A 20,514-nucleotide genomic window follows, 5' to 3' on the forward strand; every position below is an offset into this window, starting at 1 on the left:
GGTGCTGTGCGAATGGTATTCCAATGGTATATCAATGGTGTATGATAAATGGTAGTCAATGGTATACCATTCAATTTTTTTTATAAGGGGGGCCGCGGAACGGTTTTCAAAGTGGGCGGGGGCTGACCGTGCTAAAAATCACAATCATGTGGCCATTTTTACAGTTTTTTACACGGTTTTGGAAAAGAGTGGGGGCTGTTCAAGCCCCGGTTCCGCGGCCCCAGGGCCTGGACTAAGTGCGTTTTTATGGTCGAGGTACCCTTTATCTTTTCTCCCCCCCCCCCCTCTACCGTCGAACATTGTGTGATAGCGCTCGACTGACTAGACTGAACTGAAACTAGCTACGTATACGTCGTTGAGCCATGATACTGATGATAAGCAAATGTGATGGCGTGAAAACCGTATTTTAATACGTAACGATAAGCCTGCATGGAAGAAGTAGTAAGTATTGCCTTTTAATATGTTTGCCCATAGTTAGTATCAATATCAGGTATTTTAGCGTAGGCCTACAAAAAATCCTCATGAATATGGCCGATGCGATGGTCGCATTGCATTGGGCATCCGCGCCAGCTCCAGACCAGACAATCCAGGGAGCTCCGGCCCGTGAAGCAGGGCGGAGTTCCCTGGGTTACACTCGACACTCTGGGCTCACTAGCATCCTGCCTCTGGCATGTCTGGGGAATTGGTTTGAATAATTTTTTTGTTTTGTGCGTGGGCCATTGTGAATTTTATGTGTACCAATTCACAACAAATTCTGAGATGGTCGGGTGCAAATCTGCAATCACTGGGTAAATCCACACATTCAATGAACAAGGTTATAATATAACCTTGTTCTCAGTCACTCACACATTGTACGGAATCAGGGACAACTCGGACCACGGGACATCTCGGACCGCGGGCCGAGTTGTCCCACCCATTACGAGATTTTTTTTCCACAGGTTTGCGTCTATTTTTCCGTCATTTCGCAATTTCTTGTAAAGATTTTCTAGAGATATGGTCTCATGGTAATGTTCTTCACTTTTTATTACTTTTTTTTCGCTGAAATAAAAAAAAAGTGTAATTTTAGGCGTTTTTCGACAGCTCGCGATTCCCATAGGCGCGCGTGTATTAACTGTGTCGGTGCTCGGCTCGGCCCCGCTCAACAACTGACTTGATTTTGTGATCATTTCTCCTCAAATTACCACTTTTATCGCAGAAGATGGACTTTGTTGTATTCCATTAACTCCATTTTCTCATCAAAAGAATAAAATTTGGTGTATTTGCACGATTTTGTTATAGTTTTTCACCTTTTCTCTCTGGTCGCAAGAGACGAACAACCGATGAACGTTCCGCTGCTCTTCATCGCAATTCTACGTAGCTCGGCCGCCCAAACTGGCGGGGTGGGATTCAGCCCGAATCCACAATGGAAGTGGGCGTGCACAGTCAGAGCTGAGCTTGACTGAGTGACAGAGAATCAACTAGAGCAAGCTTGGCAGTGATAGGCTCTGCTTTTTATTTTTTTTCTAAATAAATATATATGTATTTTTTTTATTTTGTCTATATTGAATTTGATTTTCCTTGTGTAGATTTGAGATCGTAATAATTTAATATGCTTCAATTTCTTTGATAGCTGTGCCTGTGAGTTGCCCCCAAAATACTTAAATTGGATGGGGGCTCGGGGCGATTCACACTCCTGCCCCCGAAATATGAAAAAAATATTCGCGGTCTAGATGTGTGGGCATGCCAGGCTGAGGGTAACCATCAATAAAAAAAACGTTATATTTGGGGGCTTATGAGAAATGTTTTATTTTGGGGCTTAATTTTTAATCAAATTATCATTTTTTGGCCTTTTCATTTTTTTTTATACATTTTCATATTGAGATTCCATGGTGTTGAGAGCTGAGTTTTAATAATTATTATGCTTCAATTTCTTTTCAGTGGTCTGAATGTGACAGTGGTGTGGAATGTTTGAGTCACACAAAAAAATATTTTTTACGTGGGTGGGGGCTTGAGGTGATTTCACTCCTGTCCCCAAAGTGTGAAAAAAATATTTGGGGTGTAGCTGTGTGGGCATGCTAGACTGAGGGTAGCTATCACTAAAAATGTTTCATTTGGGGGCTTAATTTTTTCTTAAATTAATTATTTTTAGGTCTATTTTTTATATATATTTTATTCTTCAAACTTAGTTTCCCTGGTGTAGAGCTGAGATTTCAATTGCAATAATTAATGTGCTTCAATTTGGGGGCGTACGTAGGGGGTGGTTACAGGCGTTCAATCACCATAATTTTTTTTTTATATACCATCACCCGGCACCCCTAATTTTTGTTTGTTTGCTTAACAATTTTTGGGGGAGGAAATGACCTAAAATTGGTGGTAAAGACCTTTTTTTTTCTTTGGTTGATAAACATTTCATTCAGCTTGAATCCCGGCCCCTCCCTTTTAAAAAATCCTGCGTATGCTACTGCTTCAATTTCTTTGACTTTGTTGTGTGGAAGTTTGAGTCACGGAAAAAATATACGTGGATGGGGGGCTCGGAGCATTTTCACTCCTGCCCCCGAAATGTGAAAATGTTGTAGGTGTTCTATTTGGTAAGTAAATTAAGGAAAGTAAATCGGGGAAAAACAAAGAATGGAAAGGGGCACATTCGATTTTAAATCCTGTATAAAAATAAGTTAATTAAAATTAAGCCCCCAAATAAAACACCTACAACATTTTCACATTTCGGGGGCAGGAGTGAAAATGCTCCGAGCCCCCCATCCACGTATATTTTTTCCGTGACTCAAACTTCCACACAACAAAGTCAAAGAAATTGAAGCAGTAGCATACGCAGGATTTTTTAAAAGGGAGGGGCCGGGATTCAAGCTGAATGAAATGTTTATCAACCAAAGAAAAAAAAAGGTCTTTACCACCAATTTTAGGTCATTTCCTCCCCCAAAAATTGTTAAGCAAACAAACAAAAATTAGGGGTGCCGGGTGATGGTATATAAAAAAAAAATTATGGTGATTGAACGCCTGTAACCACCCCCTACGTACGCCCCCAAATTGAAGCACATTAATTATTGCAATTGAAATCTCAGCTCTACACCAGGGAAACTAAGTTTGAAGAATAAAATATATATAAAAAATAGACCTAAAAATAATTAATTTAAGAAAAAATTAAGCCCCCAAATGAAACATTTTTAGTGATAGCTACCCTCAGTCTAGCATGCCCACACAGCTACACCCCAAATATTTTTTTCACACTTTGGGGACAGGAGTGAAATCACCTCAAGCCCCCACCCACGTAAAAAATATTTTTTTGTGTGACTCAAACATTCCACACCACTGTCACATTCAGACCACTGAAAAGAAATTGAAGCATAATAATTATTAAAACTCAGCTCTCAACACCATGGAATCTCAATATGAAAATGTATAAAAAAAAATGAAAAGGCCAAAAAATGATAATTTGATTAAAAATTAAGCCCCAAAATAAAACATTTCTCATAAGCCCCCAAATATAACGTTTTTTTTATTGATGGTTACCCTCAGCCTGGCATGCCCACACATCTAGACCGCGAATATTTTTTTCATATTTCGGGGGCAGGAGTGTGAATCGCCCCGAGCCCCCATCCAATTTAAGTATTTTGGGGGCAACTCACAGGCACAGCTATCAAAGAAATTGAAGCATATTAAATTATTACGATCTCAAATCTACACAAGGAAAATCAAATTCAATATAGACAAAATAAAAAAATACATATATATTTATTTAGAAAAAAAATAAAAAGCAGAGCCTATCACTGCCAAGCTTGCTCTAGTTGATTCTCTGTCACTCAGTCAAGCTCAGCTCTGACTGTGCACGCCCACTTCCATTGTGGATTCGGGCTGAATCCCACCCCGCCAGTTTGGGCGGCCGAGCTACGTAGAATTGCGATGAAGAGCAGCGGAACGTTCATCGGTTGTTCGTCTCTTGCGACCAGAGAGAAAAGGTGAAAAACTATAACAAAATCGTGCAAATACACCAAATTTTATTCTTTTGATGAGAAAATGGAGTTAATGGAATACAACAAAGTCCATCTTCTGCGATAAAAGTGGTAATTTGAGGAGAAATGATCACAAAATCAAGTCAGTTGTTGAGCGGGGCCGAGCCGAGCACCGACACAGTTAATACACGCGCGCCTATGGGAATCGCGAGCTGTCGAAAAACGCCTAAAATTACACTTTTTTTTTATTTCAGCGAAAAAAAAGTAATAAAAAGTGAAGAACATTACCATGAGACCATATCTCTAGAAAATCTTTACAAGAAATTGCGAAATGACGGAAAAATAGACGCAAACCTGTGGAAAAAAAATCTCGTAATGGGTGGGACAACTCGGCCCGCGGTCCGAGATGTCCCGTGGTCCGAGTTGTCCCGTCCCCATTGTACGAGGTACCTTCTCGTAAGCAATGAATTCCAATGCCCGGAGTTAGAAATGAATATTCATTATGAATGACGTATTCTGTAGCGCGCGTAATTTGATAGCGTTGTACGCGTTACGTAGAGAGACGTGATTATGTGGTGCCAAAGAGAACTCGTTTTGGAAGAACGGTGTAGAGAACTTATATTGGGTACTTATTTTAATTTCAGTCTTCTCGATCTCGGTAGGCCGGGGGGGGGGGGGGCACTCAAATGATTTTTTGATGGGGTGTGCCTCACAAAACTCTGAAATGGGGGTCTAAGGAACTGACTAAAAGGGTAAAATACGTACGGGGTCTTTTAATTTTTTTTCTCTATTTTTAATTAGGAAAAAATGATTTAAAGAATCAAATTGAAATAAGAGCCAAGTAGTATTAATAATAGGTTTAATGAATAATGTCAGTGTAAGAAAATTACTAAGCATTTGCCCCAAATAAAAAGAGAAAAATAAGCCAAACATTGCCACCCTTATTTTGCCACACATGGAGATATAACCGAGAACAAGGTTATATTATAACCTTGTTCATTGAATGAGTGGGTATACCCTTGAGCTGAGGGTCAAGTTTGAGAGATAGGCCTAAATAGCAGCTAGACCTACTTAGTAGGCTACTGAGCCAGAACTAGTCTTAGCCTTAGGTATCAGAGCCTGAGCTGAGACTTGGTACCACTAGGCTTCAAGTTGATCAGGTGCATTGGCTATAGGAAGGGAGGGGGGGGGGGGGTGGGGGCTGTTAATTACCACAAATATTTTTAAACCCGGATGGCTTGGGGGTGGAGGGGGCTCCACCCCTAGGTTTTTATATAGGCTAATCCCATATAAAAGTGATGCATTCGACCCTAGTTAAGGGCTCACGGTGCCCCCTCCCCCAGGGTTCAATGACCCCATAACAAGCTGTGGATCGACCCATAGGCCCTATTATATAACCCCACAACACAGTAAACCTAAAGCTTCGTTGGGCTTATCCCCATCGACCCAATGGAGCCTCAAGGCTCCCTTTTGCTGTAAAAACCCGGCTATCTAGCATGTGGGGAGGGGGGAGGGCTCCCTCTAACTCCACCGCCAGGATTTCATATAGGCATACCCCACAAAAAAGTAAATGCAGTAAAACCTTTTTTTTGGGGGGGGAGGGGGATCAGGGCTGTACCACTGGACCCACTAGTCAATGCCAATGGGTATTTAAAAAAAGGATTTTACCCCCGGCAATGGCCTCTCTTTCAAAGAGTGTAGAAGCCCTCTGGCGAATCCTTGACTCCAACTGGTGCAAGTTTTGCCCCTGGACCACCGGCCGTGGGGGAATGTTAAATCTTCCTAAGCCTGTGGATGTGCAGTGTAGTGGCCTGGGGAGGGGAGGTAACAGGGTTAACGGGTAACCACACGCGTTACCTGAGACCTGGACGGGGGGGGGGGCACTTCCATTCACGAGTGGACATGCGCGACCATGGGGGTCTCGAAAAGCACCCTAAACACGTAATTTCCATTTTCTGAAAATGCACCCCTTAACAAGTATTGGCGTGTGAAAGCCTACCCTTAACAAGTATTGGAAACAAAATGATACTATTGGTAATATTCCCTGAAATGAACCCCTAAACAAGTACAGGAATGTTTTATTGTTACGGGTCCTTCGGTCGTACGTCGGCTTTACCTTTTTTGGTTTAGTACGACCCCACCTTCTACACCTCGCGCAAATCAGACTCTAAACACGAAGTTTTGGGGCAAAAAAGGACATCCTTTATAAAACATATTTCAATTTTGTTTTATCATCCCCGCATATTCGACCCTATACACGTAATTTTCCTAGCGAAATAGATACCCTTTTTTCATTATTTTTGTGTTTTTGACACCCTTATCACGTTACGTACGTAACGTGACCTATCGTGAAAAAGACATCCTTTTTACGTGTTTTTTTGGTCGCGCATATCCACTCGCCAATGTAAGTGGCCCACCCAGGGTCTTGAAAAGGCCTCAAGACTTACAATATAGCTCTTTGGTGGCCCTTAGCGCAAAATCTAATCACATAAACCCCCAACATCGAGATATATGTTAAAATTTCATCTTTTCTGGATACATTGATAGGTGTCACAGCTGGTAAACATTGCCCAAAAGGCTTGAAATCGGACGTTATATTACCATACATTTACGTGTAAACCATATGGGAGCTGAATTACTAGTGTGCCCCCTTCAGAACCGTTCTCCCTGTATGTGGTATTTTGAAAAACCTTAGAGAAACATACATTTGTCTCATTGTAGCTTGAAATAAAAAGTACACCAGAAAGAGACATGTAAATGTAACAAAAATAGCATTAATAAGCATGGTCAGTGAAAATGATAAAACATTAGCTTCAAATAGATAGAAAGATCGCTCTTCAATTTGTTTATTGATTAATTACCATTGAAACATGAATTCTTATGTGGTTTAATAGTCTTTGTATATAATATATATTGTGTTTTTAATTTTTTCATGGAAAAATAAATCTTGGAACTTTTGATATAAAAATGAAAAAAAAATGACACTTTACATATTCATATAGGATGACAAAATATAGTTTTAATAACACAATCATACAGAAAAGACTTACAAATACAGCATGTAAATCAAAATCATATTTTATGTAAAACACGCGTTCAAATGTGAAAGACTGACTACAATTCAGCTAGCCTTTATCAATATGTGCTGACTTTCAGACTTGTATTTTAAGTATAGTATAGAGTAATGAAAACTATATACTAAATGCTGATTACTATCTCGTAATACATGTATCAGGCTTTTGCTTGGAGTTACAAACAATTTTGCTTCTGTTTCATGTAAAACTCCACATCAATCACATCTTGAAACATTTATCATTCTTCAACACATATAGGAGCTTTATAATGTATGAGCAAATGATTGACAGATCCAAGACAGTGAACAAAGCAAAGGGTTTTAAAAAAGGCCCTTTTACAAATAGAAGAATATGTAGTTTGTAGGTAATAATCCACAGAAAATGTTGTAAATACAGATATTATTATCAACTTAAAGGTGTATGTTTCACTTACTTTCATATTGGCTAATCAAATCTTTAGATTTCTTGCATAAGATATATGTTGTATGGGTCTCGGTTAGGTTTTTTTGGAAATACAATTTTTACGGACAGCTAGATGCAACAATTTCATATTCCAGACTTGCATACTACCAAACAACCTGATATGCATGTGAATAAACTTTCAGTTATGAGACTCAAGATCAAGAACTACTTTCTGATATACAAGAAATGTACGTTCTGACTTAGCCAGTAGCACCACCTTAATTCATTAAGAATTATTTCTTTCAAATAAACCTTCGCCTGTGGGTACATTTGATACCTTTTGGGCACGTTCATCCACAGTCTTAATTTTTTGTAGTTACGTGGTTATGGATATTGTAGTGTTTTCAAGCAGTCTCAAAAGATTATATAAAAAAATATGTTGCAATTAAAACAACTACATAGAAATACACATTGCCCATTTAAAGGATGCCTCAGATGGAGTTAACTACTTATCTTTTACAATTAACTGTCATTGTCAACCCTGAAGATGTTTATCTCAGCACTCTACTTTGAAAAAGTTGCTAGCAATGTAATTTCGCTAATACCCCATAATCGCAAAATTAATTTGCTTCTAATATTAATAATGTTCATTGATTTCAATGGCGTGCTGATGCAATTAGTGAAATTTAAATGCCACCAAAAACCACAGATTCTGAAAGTCACATTTCCTTTCAGCAAATATCTCTTTGCTTTGCAGTATTGTAAAATGTAACAATGGCATATACTTTTGTTTTATACACAGAGATGGGCGTGGGCATTTCGGCAGCAACGTCTGTTATTGAGTGTGAACACTAATAATGGCATAGAGTGCCAGAACCGTTCATTCAAAGATGAATACATACGGACAAAGTATAAGTTACCATTGAGTAAAATGGTCAAGGTTCTCGTGCAAGACTTTCTTCCCGATTCATGGAAAAATACTGCAAGACCATATTTATTGAACATGAAATAAAATCATGACATGTCCCCATTTTTGGGATGATATCATCTGGGACATCAATGATTAGGAATGGGGACGACCTATATGATTCTGGTAGATCTTGCCATTTGGAATTTGTGTGTGTAAATACTGCAAAGAAATGTTTACATGGGATCCCGTTTCGTCTCCACGTGAAACAATCACATGCTGGTTTGTCAAAACTAACATTGTAGAATGCAGTTTGTCTACTGATACTCTGTACCTTGTAACTATTTGGTGCATCCCCTGTTCTTACATCTGCCTTTCTTACTTGTTTGCTACTCTCTAATTGGTCCATGCAGAACTTTATAACAGACAAGGGACGGTTGTGTAGGTAGTCAGGAATATCTGTACTAAACTTTCTTGACTTGGAAGACGCTTTCAGGTTATTCCTCCTGTACCTGTAAAGGGAAAAAGCGAACAATAATATAAAAAATAAAATGTTGCTTCTCAACTGGTTCTGATACAAGATTCTTCTGATATTTGTAAACTAGGCCCAACTTTGCAGATTTGCATGTGTGGATATAAATATTACACTTGATTAATACTTGCGAATTTTCCAGGTAATCTTCAAATTGAGCAAAAATGCCCTGGGGTGGTATTCTGAGATCCATTTTATCTCAGATAAAATAAAATATTTTATCTCCGTTAAAATCAGTGAGATAAAATACCCTTAAAATCTCTCCGAATCGGTATTCTGAGAACCATTTTATCTTCATTTTATCTCTGTAAGACACACCTATTTTTTTTTAATCAATATCCAATTAGAAACACGCTTTTATAGCTCTCTCATATCACTCAACCAATTGAAATCCATTCCGCCAGGAGGTGTGGCAAAGGGGCCAGATTGCGTCAATTTATTGACTTCAAATGCGCTTGCACTATACGCTTGCGCGTCTTTACGGAGATTTCTTTTTAACAAAAATGACAATACTCTCATCTTTTTTCGAAGTCTATATCGCATCTTTTCAAACATCATTTCAAAGACAATATTAGTAAAGAAAAGTCTTAGGAAATACTCTCTGATTGTACAGGAACAACGTTAAGGTGTTATTCTCAATAAATGTATAATTTTTCTTCATTTTCATGTCATCATTTGGGTTAATTTACCTAGAAATACTGGTGAAATCAACGTCACAGAGATAAAATAGCCTCTACCCTCTTTTAAGTTTATTTTATTTTTTCTTCAAAGTAACGTGGGCGCAAGCACATCATCTGCGTTGCAATGGCCAGATACGCGATGGGTATGTGTACTCAGGCATTGTTCTGTTGCGTATCATCTGTAGACACGCAAGATAAAATTTATACGCAAGATAAAAACTAAAATTTCATCTGAGAGATAAAATCTCGTCTCAGAATACCAACTTCATTTTAAGAGATAAAATAAAATATTTTAAAGATAAAATGACCTCAGAATACCACCCCTGATATTTTGACTTAAGCAAAGTCTTACTCATTATCTATGATTGGGACGGTGATATATATGCAATATCGAGCCCTTTAATGAAGTGTTACATAAGGGGGGGGGGCACTTCCATGGTGGATACGCATGATGTGCCTTCGGATAGACCCCACTTTTCTTCAAATTGCCATGTACTCAATGGCCCCCTTTTCTTATCTTTTGCTACTGAATGACCTTATATTTTTGCCTTCTGTTGCTACTGGATGACCAGTACTCAAAGCCCCCCCCCCCCCTTTAAACTTTGTAACTTGGATGCTTTGGGGATAATTTGCAAACAAAGCACCCAATTTGAGTAAAATTTGATACTGCTATATGAGACTGACATGTAGAGTGTTTGGCTATTTTGCTTGTATACACTGTGAAAAAAAAGAGTAAATTTACGTTGGTCATTTTTTTGTTGGGTAATATATACGTTGGTTATTGTTTTGTTGGGCATTATGTGCCCAATACTTAGGCAAATTTTTACTCTGCCGCTGCCAAAATACAGATGTCCAATTGTTGGGCTAGTAATTGCCCTGCTGAGTGGTAAATGTTGCGAAACTTTACGATCACGAGTTGCGCTTGCAGCATGCTACACACGGTCGATAAGATATGGAGGAGCTTCTAGATGACTGGGGGCTGGGGAGCCTCGCTGAATCTTTCATAGATGAGTTGCTTAAACGTTTTTTTAATTTTTTTATTTTGGACTTTACGTTAAGCATAATTTGTAAGGAATTTGTCAGAATAGGCCTACATACATGACATATATCTGACGCTGTTTTGTTTTTGCTTCACTCACTTGAGATATGCACTTGCACTTGTATGCAGCGTTATTGTGCATGCAAAGCACTTTCGGATAAGGTCTCCGGATCGACACGGACCAGGTACACGAAGTGAGTGTAGGCCTTGCCCAGATGTTGGGTTAATAACTTTATTAAAAAGTTGGGCAAATTAATGTCCCCCAAAATGTAGTTCAAAATATTACCCAACAGTTGGGCACATTAATGCCCCAACAACGTTGGGTAAAATATTGCCCAGTAGTTGGTAGGGTTGACTATCGGCCCAACGTTGGGCAAAATATTGGGTAAAATATTGCCCAATTTTTTCACAGTGTATTATTATGATAAATCAGAACCAGTACAAACCTTGAAATCTGGATATTTAAAAACTTCCTTGACAATAAGTTTTGCTGGACAATTCTATTTCTTTGTAGGTTGGATGAGTCTCCTGGATTTAGTGCCAACATAGCCATGTTCTCCCACCTGTAAGGACAGCAACAAGCACATATATCTATGTACAAACTAATTTCAAATAATATAAGAAGGAATGTCAATGAAATTTTGAAGTTTCATGTAACATCGTAATCTATGCAGAAATAGATATATCTCTTGATTCCTGAGTAAAATGACACCAAAATCATTAAAATTAGCCAGGCGGTTCTGGATATCAATATTTCAAAGTGGTAAATATTGGGATTTTCGAAGTTTGGACAAAAATTACCAATTAGCATATTTGAGGTTGTCTAAAATTATAAATACAGCCTTAAAAATGAATAATTTCTTCATGTTTCACGTAAACCTGTTCTAGACAACATATTTAACCTACAAAAATCCCATGTGAACTGAAGTTTAAAATAAAAAATTAAAATTAAAGATGGACCTACCCTTTGTTTTCCAAATAATGACTAATTCCAGCTCATTAATTATGGATAAATTACAATGACACACAGATTAAGTTCTGCTTTGAAGAAAATGCAATATCTGTGAGAAGTCTAAAATTTCAGATGCATACCGATTCAATAATATGAAAATGAGATGAATACTCCCATATCACACACTGGAAATAACACCACATTACAAAGAAAAATTATACCTGTTTGCGTTGATCTCGCTTGAGAATATTTTGCTTTTCCTTCCAATCCTTCCCATGGTGACACTCATATAGCAGCTTTGATACATAGGTGTATGGTATACCATCAAAAGGGATTGCTGCAGCAGGCACTGAAAATTTACTGGTTGCAACATCTTGCCAGTATATCCTTGGACCACCTGTAAACCAACAACATTGTCACTGGTAATGTTAACAATATCAAATTAATAACTTGATTTGTCCAGAAAATATGTCAGTAAATGGTAAAGATTTGGCCAAAACAGATGTTATAGCAACACATAACTTACAAGTTTGTGTTGATGATTTTATTGTTTAGTAATATAAATTTACAATAGGGTTTAACTCCTTTACTCTGTAAAGCCGCTCACAGTGGCACGCAAAAACTTGCACGATTTGCAAGAATTTCCACTTGTTTTTTTTTCAAATAGCTATATCAGTTGAAGTTTCGCCTGCATGCAGTTGATACAAAGAGACATCTAGCATCATCTATAATAGAAAAAGAATGATCCTTAAACACTACACATATCATAAGTTACACCCGGTATCATACAGTGAAGGGCGAGGCGGTATAAAGGGCTTTCTGTCAAAATAGGACGGACTAGCTGCTAACACAAAAATAATAGTAGGCCTATATTGTACCACTAACACAAAAATAATAGTAGGCCTCAGGGTGACCAGAAGCCTGTTGCATAAAACTCTTTACCCAAGAAAACTCTGGTAAAAACTGAAAACTAAGGTTAGTCTGATTTCCGCCATTGACTTTAGCACAGGGTAAAAACTCCGGTAAAAACAACCTGAGTTTTCTCAGGTAAAAAGTTTTATGCAACGGGCCCCAGACGTCCCTTATTTCCCGGGATTGTCCCGTATTTTGCTCCTGCATGTGTCCCGGCGTCCCGACAAACCCTTCCCGGGACGCCTATTTGTCCCGTATTTCAGAATATTGAACAAAATGTAGTTTAAAAGTGACGAAATTTTATTAAATAACCAACAGCTGACGAAGCAGGGACAACAATTCAATCGATAACTGTAAACTTTTGCAAGTTCTGCGGTGATTTGTTGCTAACCCAATACATTGCAAACGAACTGGCCTCCTGCCTGTGTGTGGCAGGCTACTAGCTAGGCATGGAGGATCGAAGCAAATTCTCAATGGTGCAAACAATCTCACATGATAAACAGGTTTCCACCAAAATAATCACAAAATCGCCGGGAAATTTTTATAATTATACTATGCATTCTCAGATTAATGATTTGGAGATGTAATCGGAGGAACAAGTTATTGACTTTCCATAGATCTAGTTGTTTCAGCTTTCATTTTGGGTTTTGGTGTGTACGATGCCGCGATGTTTCACCTAATTTCTAATTTTGACAATATGTTTCACTTTGAAATTTTATTAATTTCTAAAATATCTTATTTTTTAAGTTTTAAAAATACATTTAAAAAAACACCAAATAAAATTATGATTTTTATTAGATGATTGGGTTTTTGTGTTTACTTGAAGTTTGAACTTTTCCCTTTTTCTTTCTTTTATAAAAACCCTATCTTTTCTGCTTGCCCTTTAATTTTGTTCCATCTCTTTATTTCCTCTTTCTTTCCTAGACTTTTTCTTTTCTCTCTCTCTGTTCATTTTTCTTTCTTTCCTTCTTTATCAAATATCCTTTTTTATTTCCTTCTTTCTTTCCTTATAATTATAGTGAGTGATTGTATTACCGACCGGCCTTGTATTACCGAACGCGCGCATCATATGCGTCAGAAAATAATCAAATACGCTCAAACCTTTGCAACTTCCTTCCAAAGGGAACTTAAATAGAAAAATGATGAAAAATTATCAAAAACACAATTTCAAAGTCTTTATATCCTCAAAACAATAAAATATGGTCAAAATAGCTCATCAGTGACTTTGTTGTTTTCCCAACTTTTCCCATAGAAAACACACGTTCGGTAATACGATACCTTTTCAAGTGACCAAAATATTTCACTTGCGAAGAGGGGTCCGATTGGAAGCTGATGTCGTAAAAATGAAAAACAATTTCAGCAAAATTTCTGCATATTTATATTTTGTAGGTATTTGTGTATTTATGGTGAAAGTTTGGTGAATTGTATTGGAATAATGTGTTTGATATGATCAAATTCATGAAAAGTGTTCGGTAATACGATCCACTACCATACCTTGGCTTCCTTCTCTCTTCGTCTCCTGTTTTTTTTTTGTTCTTTCTCTCCTCCCATTATTTTCTCTTTTTTGCGTTCTCTCCTCCCTTCATTCTTCCCTTCCGCTCTTTCTTCCTTTCTTTATTTTTTCCCTTATTCTTTCTTTTGTTTCTTTCCCTTCCTTCCTCCAGTTTTCTTCTTTCTTTCTTTCAAAGAATGAAAGAAACATGTTTATTTCCTTCATTATTTTTTTCCTCCTTCTTTTTCTTACCTTTCCCCCTTCAATTTTCTCCTTTATTTTGTCTTTCATACATATTTATTCACCTTCCCTTCCTTTCTTTCTTTTTTTCTTTCTTTCTTTCTATACTAATTTCAAAGAATGACGGAAACCTTATATTTTATCTCTTTTATTATTTTTTTCATCCTTCTTTTATTCTAACTTTGTTATTTTTTATTTTTTCCTTTATTTTCTTTCCTTCTCAATCATCTCTTTTCTTTCTCCTTTATTCTTTCGTTCACCTTCTCTTCCAATTCAATATATTTTTATCACAAGTCTAATACTTTGTGTGGGCTTCTTTGTTGATCTTCGTTTGTTAAATGTCCCGTATTTCATTTTGTGAAATCTGGTCACCCTGGTAGGCCTATATTGTACCATGTATCATACCTTTATCTCCTGTTCCTGGGCCTGGCCCCGTTCCTGGCCCTTCTTTGGCAGCGCGGGCGTGCATCTCGTCTGCTGGATTGTAAACGATGAAAATGTTGACACCTCATGATGCCTTATCATTTCCTCCACCGCTTCTTTCGTAAAAACATAGCCGAAATTTGGTCCCAGCTTTACATCAAAATTTGGGCAATCCTAAATGGACTTGTGCAGCCATCACTGGCATCGATAGGGCTAAAGTACTGGTAACCTAGGCCTATACTTTTTTGTACGTACCGGTACGTAGCTAGCTCTACAACGCTATTTAACTCTATGGCTACAACGCTATTAAAATTATGCGCGCTACAGAATACGTCATTCATAATGAATATTCATTTCTAACTCCGGGCATTGGAATTCATTGCTTACCTTGTAGGAGGTTAGTATGTACTAACCTCGTACAATAGACCGTGTTTGACCCTGGATTTCGAAGTAGTCGGCAAACATCGCTTCATTGCTGAAGTAATATTTGCCGAAGCTCCTTCTCGCTACGCACCGGGGCTCTTGCCGGTAAGTAGCAAGATTTTGCTGAATATAATAATAATAATAAAATAATAATCCGATAAAAAAAGCACATTTTGCTTACCTCGGCCTCGAAAGTGACTTCGCTTGTCTCTTCCACGGAAATACAAGGAAGCCCGTTGGTGGCGCTAATAATTTCACAACCTTGATTCAGCTCCTCGGTAATTTTATAACTGTATCTAAATTCTTTGAATGCGCAATCCTCATGATTAATTTACTAATTATGGGCACCAATTAATGAAATGCCTTCAAAAAACATAATTAATGATTATTATTGGTGATGATAACACTCATTTGCATTAATTTAAAAAGATGACTGATAAAAAAAAATGAAAATAATATACGTGCCTGGAAAGAAACCAGCAGTACAAGCTTTGACGAACGTCAATACAGGTCTCACGGGCCTAATCACTAGTGGCAGGCCCTAGATATTCATTCGAGCCAACCCATTGCTATTTTTTTTATTTTGATATGGCTGATTGACAAAGTGTATGCATATGATTGTCCATCTAACACTGATTCCTTTTCCCTAATTGGGAAGAAATATCACCAATTTTGGACTATATTATGACTGGCGGAAGGATTACGGCTATTTTGCTGTTTGAGTTGATGAATCTGCTCCCCCCGACGGTGTCTTCAAACACGCCAATTTATTTTTAAAATGAGCCGGTCGAGGGACCCTTTTCTGGTCAGATATGGATTGCCAGATATAAATCCTATCCACTGGTAGTAAACATTCGACCCCCGAATTTCATCCTTATTTTTTATGAATTTTTTAAAGTGCCAATTTAACACATGAGTCTATGGGGAATGAATTAGGCCTGTGAGACCTAGTAGGTCTCACGGGCCTAATCACTAGTGGCAGGCCCTAGATATTCATTCGAGCCAACCCATTGCTATTTTTTTTATTTTGATATGGCTGATTGACAAAGTGTATGCATATGATTGTCCATCTAACACTGATTCTATTTTTGGTAATTACTGAACTTCCTTTTCCCTAATTGGGAAGAAATATCACCAATTTTGGACTATATTATGACTGGCGGAAGGATTACGGCTATTTTGCTGTTTGAGTTGATGAATCTGCTCCCCCAGACGGTGTCTTCAAACACGCCAATTTATTTTTAAAATGAGCCGGTCGAGGGACCCTTTTCTGGTCAGATATGGATTGCCAGATATAAATCCTATCCACTGGTAGTAAACATTTGACCCCCGAATTTCATCGATGGGGAATGAATTAGGCCTGTGAGACCTAATACGTATACGGTATACCAAAGTCTATACAATGAAAAGATTGGACACTTCACGGACTTTGCGTAATGCCTTGCGTCGATATGCGTGTAAAATAGTGTAGCTGTAGGTGCCTATTCTTTCCCTTGTCGTGTCTTTGATATGAATATAAATCGCGCGCCCTCTTCAGGAGAAAATTGATATCAACGCTGACTGATTTCTATCTCCGTAAAATCTTCACTAAAGATCAAGAAAATATACATATTTTTCGAAAGAAACTTCAAGGAGAAGTCACGGAAGGATCTAAATGATTCGGTAAGTGTCATAGCAGGATGTGGAATATTTATTTATACATGATATTTTATGTGGGCAAAAGCCCACTGTATTTTCGAAGTGTAGTGGTGTGTCGCGTTCGTATGACTGATAATCCTTCGCTCGCGAGACGATATGAACCCATGGGTGGTTCTCAGTTATATCTCCATGTGTGGCAAAATAATTGTGGCAATGTTTGGCCTATTTTCTCTTTTTCTTTGGGGCAAATGCTTATTTTTTTTACACTGACAGTTTCCATTACACCTATTATTCATACAACTTGGCTCTTATTTAAATTTGATTCTTTAAATCATTTTTTTCTTAATTAAAAATAGAGATAAAAAATGAAAATTTTCTTGCCATATTACTTTCCACCAATAGAGGGCGTACCCAAAAATATGCCCAAAATTCAAGTTTTTGAGCGCTCTGGTGAGTCCTACCTGTAGATTCCCCACAGGCAGGGTGGTAGCAGTGAACAAGTGGGTAAATCCTGATGTCCCCCACTTGTTCACTGCTACCACCCTGCCTGTGCTGTGGGTCTCACAGGCCTAATTCATTCCCCATAGACTCATGTGTTAAATTGGCACTTTAAAAAATTCATAAAAAATAAGGATGAAATTCGGGGGTCGAATGTTTACTACCAGTGGATAGGATTTATATCTGGCAATCCATATCTGACCAGAAAAGGGTCCCTCGACCGGCTCATTTTAAAAATAAATTGGCGTGTTTGAAGACACCGTCGGGGAGCAGATTCATCAACTCAAACAGCAAAATAGCCGTAATCCTTCCGCCAGTCAAAATATAGTCCAAAATTGGTGATATTTCTTCCCAATTAGGGAAAAGGAAGTTCAGTAATTACCAAAAATAGAATCAGTGTTAGATGGACAATCATATGCATACACTTTGTCAATCAGCCATATCAAAATAAAAAAAATAGCAATGGGTTGGCTCGAATGAATATTTAGGGCCTGCCACTAGTGATTAGGCCCGTGAGACATGTGGGGAATCTACAGGTAGGACTATGGTATGCCAATGTTGTCCAGAGCACACACTTTAAAAAGTCATTAAAATCTCACTTTTGTGACCAAAATTACTCATTTCCATACAGTTGCAATTTATTTTTCATTAATAACTTGGTCTTGGGAATAATTTTTGTATTCACCAGAGCGCTCAAAAACTTGAATTTTGGGCATATTTTTGTGTACGCCCTCTATTGGTGGAAAGTAATATGGCAAGAAAATTTTCATATTTTGATCTCTATTTTTAATTAAGAAAAAAATGATGTAAAGTATCAAATTTGAATAAGAGCCAAGTTGTATGAATAATAGGTGTAATGAAAACTGTCAGTGTAAAAACATCAAGCATTTGCCCCACACAAAAAGAGAAAATTAGCCAAACATTGCCACCCTTATTTTGCCACACATGGAGATATTACTGAGAACAAGGTTATATTATAACCTTGTTCATTGAAAGAGTGATGTCCCCAAAGAAAAAGATAAAATAAGCTAAAAATTGCCAACCTGCCTTTAACAGAACAAGGTTATCATAACTCACTCATTCTATGAACAAGGTTATGATTAGACAGGAATAACCGTCGCTTCTGGGGATTTCCTTAACAATTTCTGACATTTCACTATAATCCCCAATCCCTATTCACTAACGTACATGTAGAAAAAACTTAAGCTCTCAGGGGTTAACAGTAACACTTCATCCAATTCGCCAATTAAACTGTCTAGACTTCAGTATACATTTTTAAATCGAATTAACAGTCTCATGATTTAGAAACAACAAAAGTTCTATCTTGAAATATTTAATAGTTAAATGTGCACGAAATAGATCAAAAGGTATGAAAATGGTACGTTACCAATGTTTACTTCTCTTGGTCTCGAGAATCACCCGCAAAATGGCAGCCAAAAAATATTAAACAAATATATCAGGCTTTGAGAAAGTATAGTGGAATTATTTATCCGAGGTTGGCATGGTCATTACTATTTGCCCCAAGAGAAATAAAGTAGTTTTGCCAGTCTTTTAAATGAAACACCTGATACATGTATATTTGTTTTATATCCTACTTTTAATAATTTATAATCAAAATCTATGTGCTGAGCTTGCAAAGACCGGTTACTTGAGTTGAATTACCTACTTTTCTCCGAGCCATAGTGCTCAGCGGAACGCAGATTAGTGCCTGCGCCGACGCATCACTGGACTTGCCCCGGAGAGAGAGCGCACTGGCCGGTGTGCCCGAGAGTTTAGCTCGATATCCAGTTTTGTGAAATAATGACGTCAGACCTCGATATACATGTATCCAAAAATATATCAAGGTCTGACGTCACGCACCATCATAGTTGAAATATATTCGGTCACATGATGCTACTTGAACCAATCACTATACAGGATTTACTCTATGTAGGATATAGTATGAGATATTTACCAATGAACGGAGAGGGCGATAACAATTTACGAATGTGTTATCGTTATTGCTTTCAATATTATACGCTTTGCTCCATATGCGAGCGTACCAAAACACCGCTACGATCACAGGTAGCAGACGACATTCGATATATCGAAACTTTTAAAAAGTTTATGTGAGGGTGCCGTGGCCGAGTGGTCTAAGGCGCCTGGCTATACATGGAAAGTCCGGGGTTCGATCCCCGGCTACGACACCTGTGCTCTTTTATCCTGCATTCAAATAAATGGAAATGCTTCACGCATTATTTGTAACTAGGTGTGTACTTGTTTTAAAAAAAAAAAAAAAAAAAAAAAAAAAAAAAAAAAAAAAAAAAAAAAAAAAAAAAAAAAAAAAAAAAAGTTAATAACGATAGTGATGTCATTTAAGATGGCAACTTGCAAGAAAAACCCTCAGCTCAGGTGAGAATATCTTAGATGAAAGATTTCTCAATCATCCAGAGGATCTTCTTTCAATAACTTCGGTCGAAGGTACGCAGTTACTTAAGTTATTCATATTTCCCTGATAATGGAAACCATGAAACTGTAAATTTCGCTTATAAACAGTTTTAAATCGCGACCTATAAAACGTTAGTTCACTTAATACGTTGGCTGCACGGACCTCCAAGTTCTCCAGTCTATGTATTGGTGAGTGGAGCCAACGAAGTTCAGCGGAACAACCAAAATACAGAGACTGAAGCTTTTGGTCTACATGTACATGTAGGTTATTAGGCATAATCGTGATATAGTCCCCAAATCCAAAAGTGGGGATTATTAGATTCACACCTACCAGAACGCATGAAAATCACTTCCTTTCTCCAGAACACAGTCCCCAACTCTCGCACAACAATGTGGCAGAATGATAACACACACAAATGAAACACACAGTATATAAACACTAGGGTTCTCTCCCTAATATATACTCGTGATACAGTCCCCACTCAATGGGAAATCAAGTTCGATTTTCACGGCGGTGGGGACAGTTTAAACAGTATAGTATACTCGTGATCCAGTCCCCACGCTATGGGATACACAGTTCGCTTTGTACGCAGTGGGGACGGTTCCAACAGTATAGCTATACTCGTGATACCATCCCCACGCTATGGGATACACAGTTCGCTTTGTACGCAGTGGGGATAGCTCCAACAGTATATATACTCGTGATACCGTCCCCCCACAACATCAAAGCGTGCTCGTTCAACAAGAGGATGGGGACAGTTTCCCGATGCAACGTGACAAGGATAAAACACATTTGGGTATGGTTGCGGAAGTTGGGGGAGGGATGGGGGGGGGTGCGGGGGAAGGACTTCAGCCCCTTCCTTTTTCCAAACATATACGTAAAAATATGACCATAAGATTGTGATTTACTGTGCATCTTCAGTTTCCAATG

The 20,514-nt window shown here is 38.0% G+C and overlaps 2 protein-coding genes across 4 annotated transcripts in view; one reads left to right on the forward strand and one right to left on the reverse strand.

Moving 5' to 3' along the window:
• Positions 1-398: 398 nt before the first annotated feature.
• Positions 399-20,514, forward strand: part of LOC121414177 (L-cysteine desulfhydrase-like) — a 42,403-nt gene continuing 22,287 nt past the window's right edge. Inside the window, exon 1 of one of the 2 annotated variants that reach the window (XM_041607249.1) lies at positions 399-438. The gene's annotated coding sequence lies outside the window, so the exon portion shown is untranslated. Of the gene's footprint in view, positions 442-20,514 lie in introns of both variants that reach the window. The other variant, XM_041607250.1, reaches the window with a different exon arrangement.
• Positions 6,944-14,849, reverse strand: LOC121414178. Of its 2 annotated transcripts, none has more exons than XM_041607251.1 (4): positions 14,580-14,849; positions 11,752-11,927; positions 11,025-11,141; positions 6,944-8,839 (listed from the first exon to the last, which is right to left on the reverse strand). In XM_041607251.1, the coding sequence occupies exons 1-4, from the start codon at positions 14,697-14,699 to the stop codon at positions 8,356-8,358; spliced, it is 897 nt and encodes a 298-aa protein (XP_041463185.1). In that variant the 5' UTR covers positions 14,700-14,849; the 3' UTR covers positions 6,944-8,355. The 2 variants fall into 2 exon arrangements, with proteins under 2 accessions (XP_041463185.1, XP_041463186.1); XM_041607252.1 differs by lacking the exon at positions 14,580-14,849 and adding an exon at positions 12,834-12,867.

This window comes from Lytechinus variegatus, chromosome 4 (genome assembly GCF_018143015.1).
Source record: "Lytechinus variegatus isolate NC3 chromosome 4, Lvar_3.0, whole genome shotgun sequence".
Classification (NCBI taxonomy): Eukaryota; Metazoa; Echinodermata; class Echinoidea; order Temnopleuroida; family Toxopneustidae; genus Lytechinus; species Lytechinus variegatus.

Coding starts and splice junctions, on each gene's coding strand:
- LOC121414178 (XM_041607251.1), bottom strand. CDS start 14,699: ATGATAAGGCATCATGAGGTGTCAACATTTTCATCGTTTACAATCCAG. Junction 11,142..11,751: donor AGCGAGATCAACGCAAACAG/GTATAATTTTTC, acceptor CTGTCCTTACAG/GTGGGAGAACATGGCTATGT. Junction 8,840..11,024: donor TTAAATATCCAGATTTCAAG/GTTTGTACTGGT, acceptor TTCCCTTTACAG/GTACAGGAGGAATAACCTGA.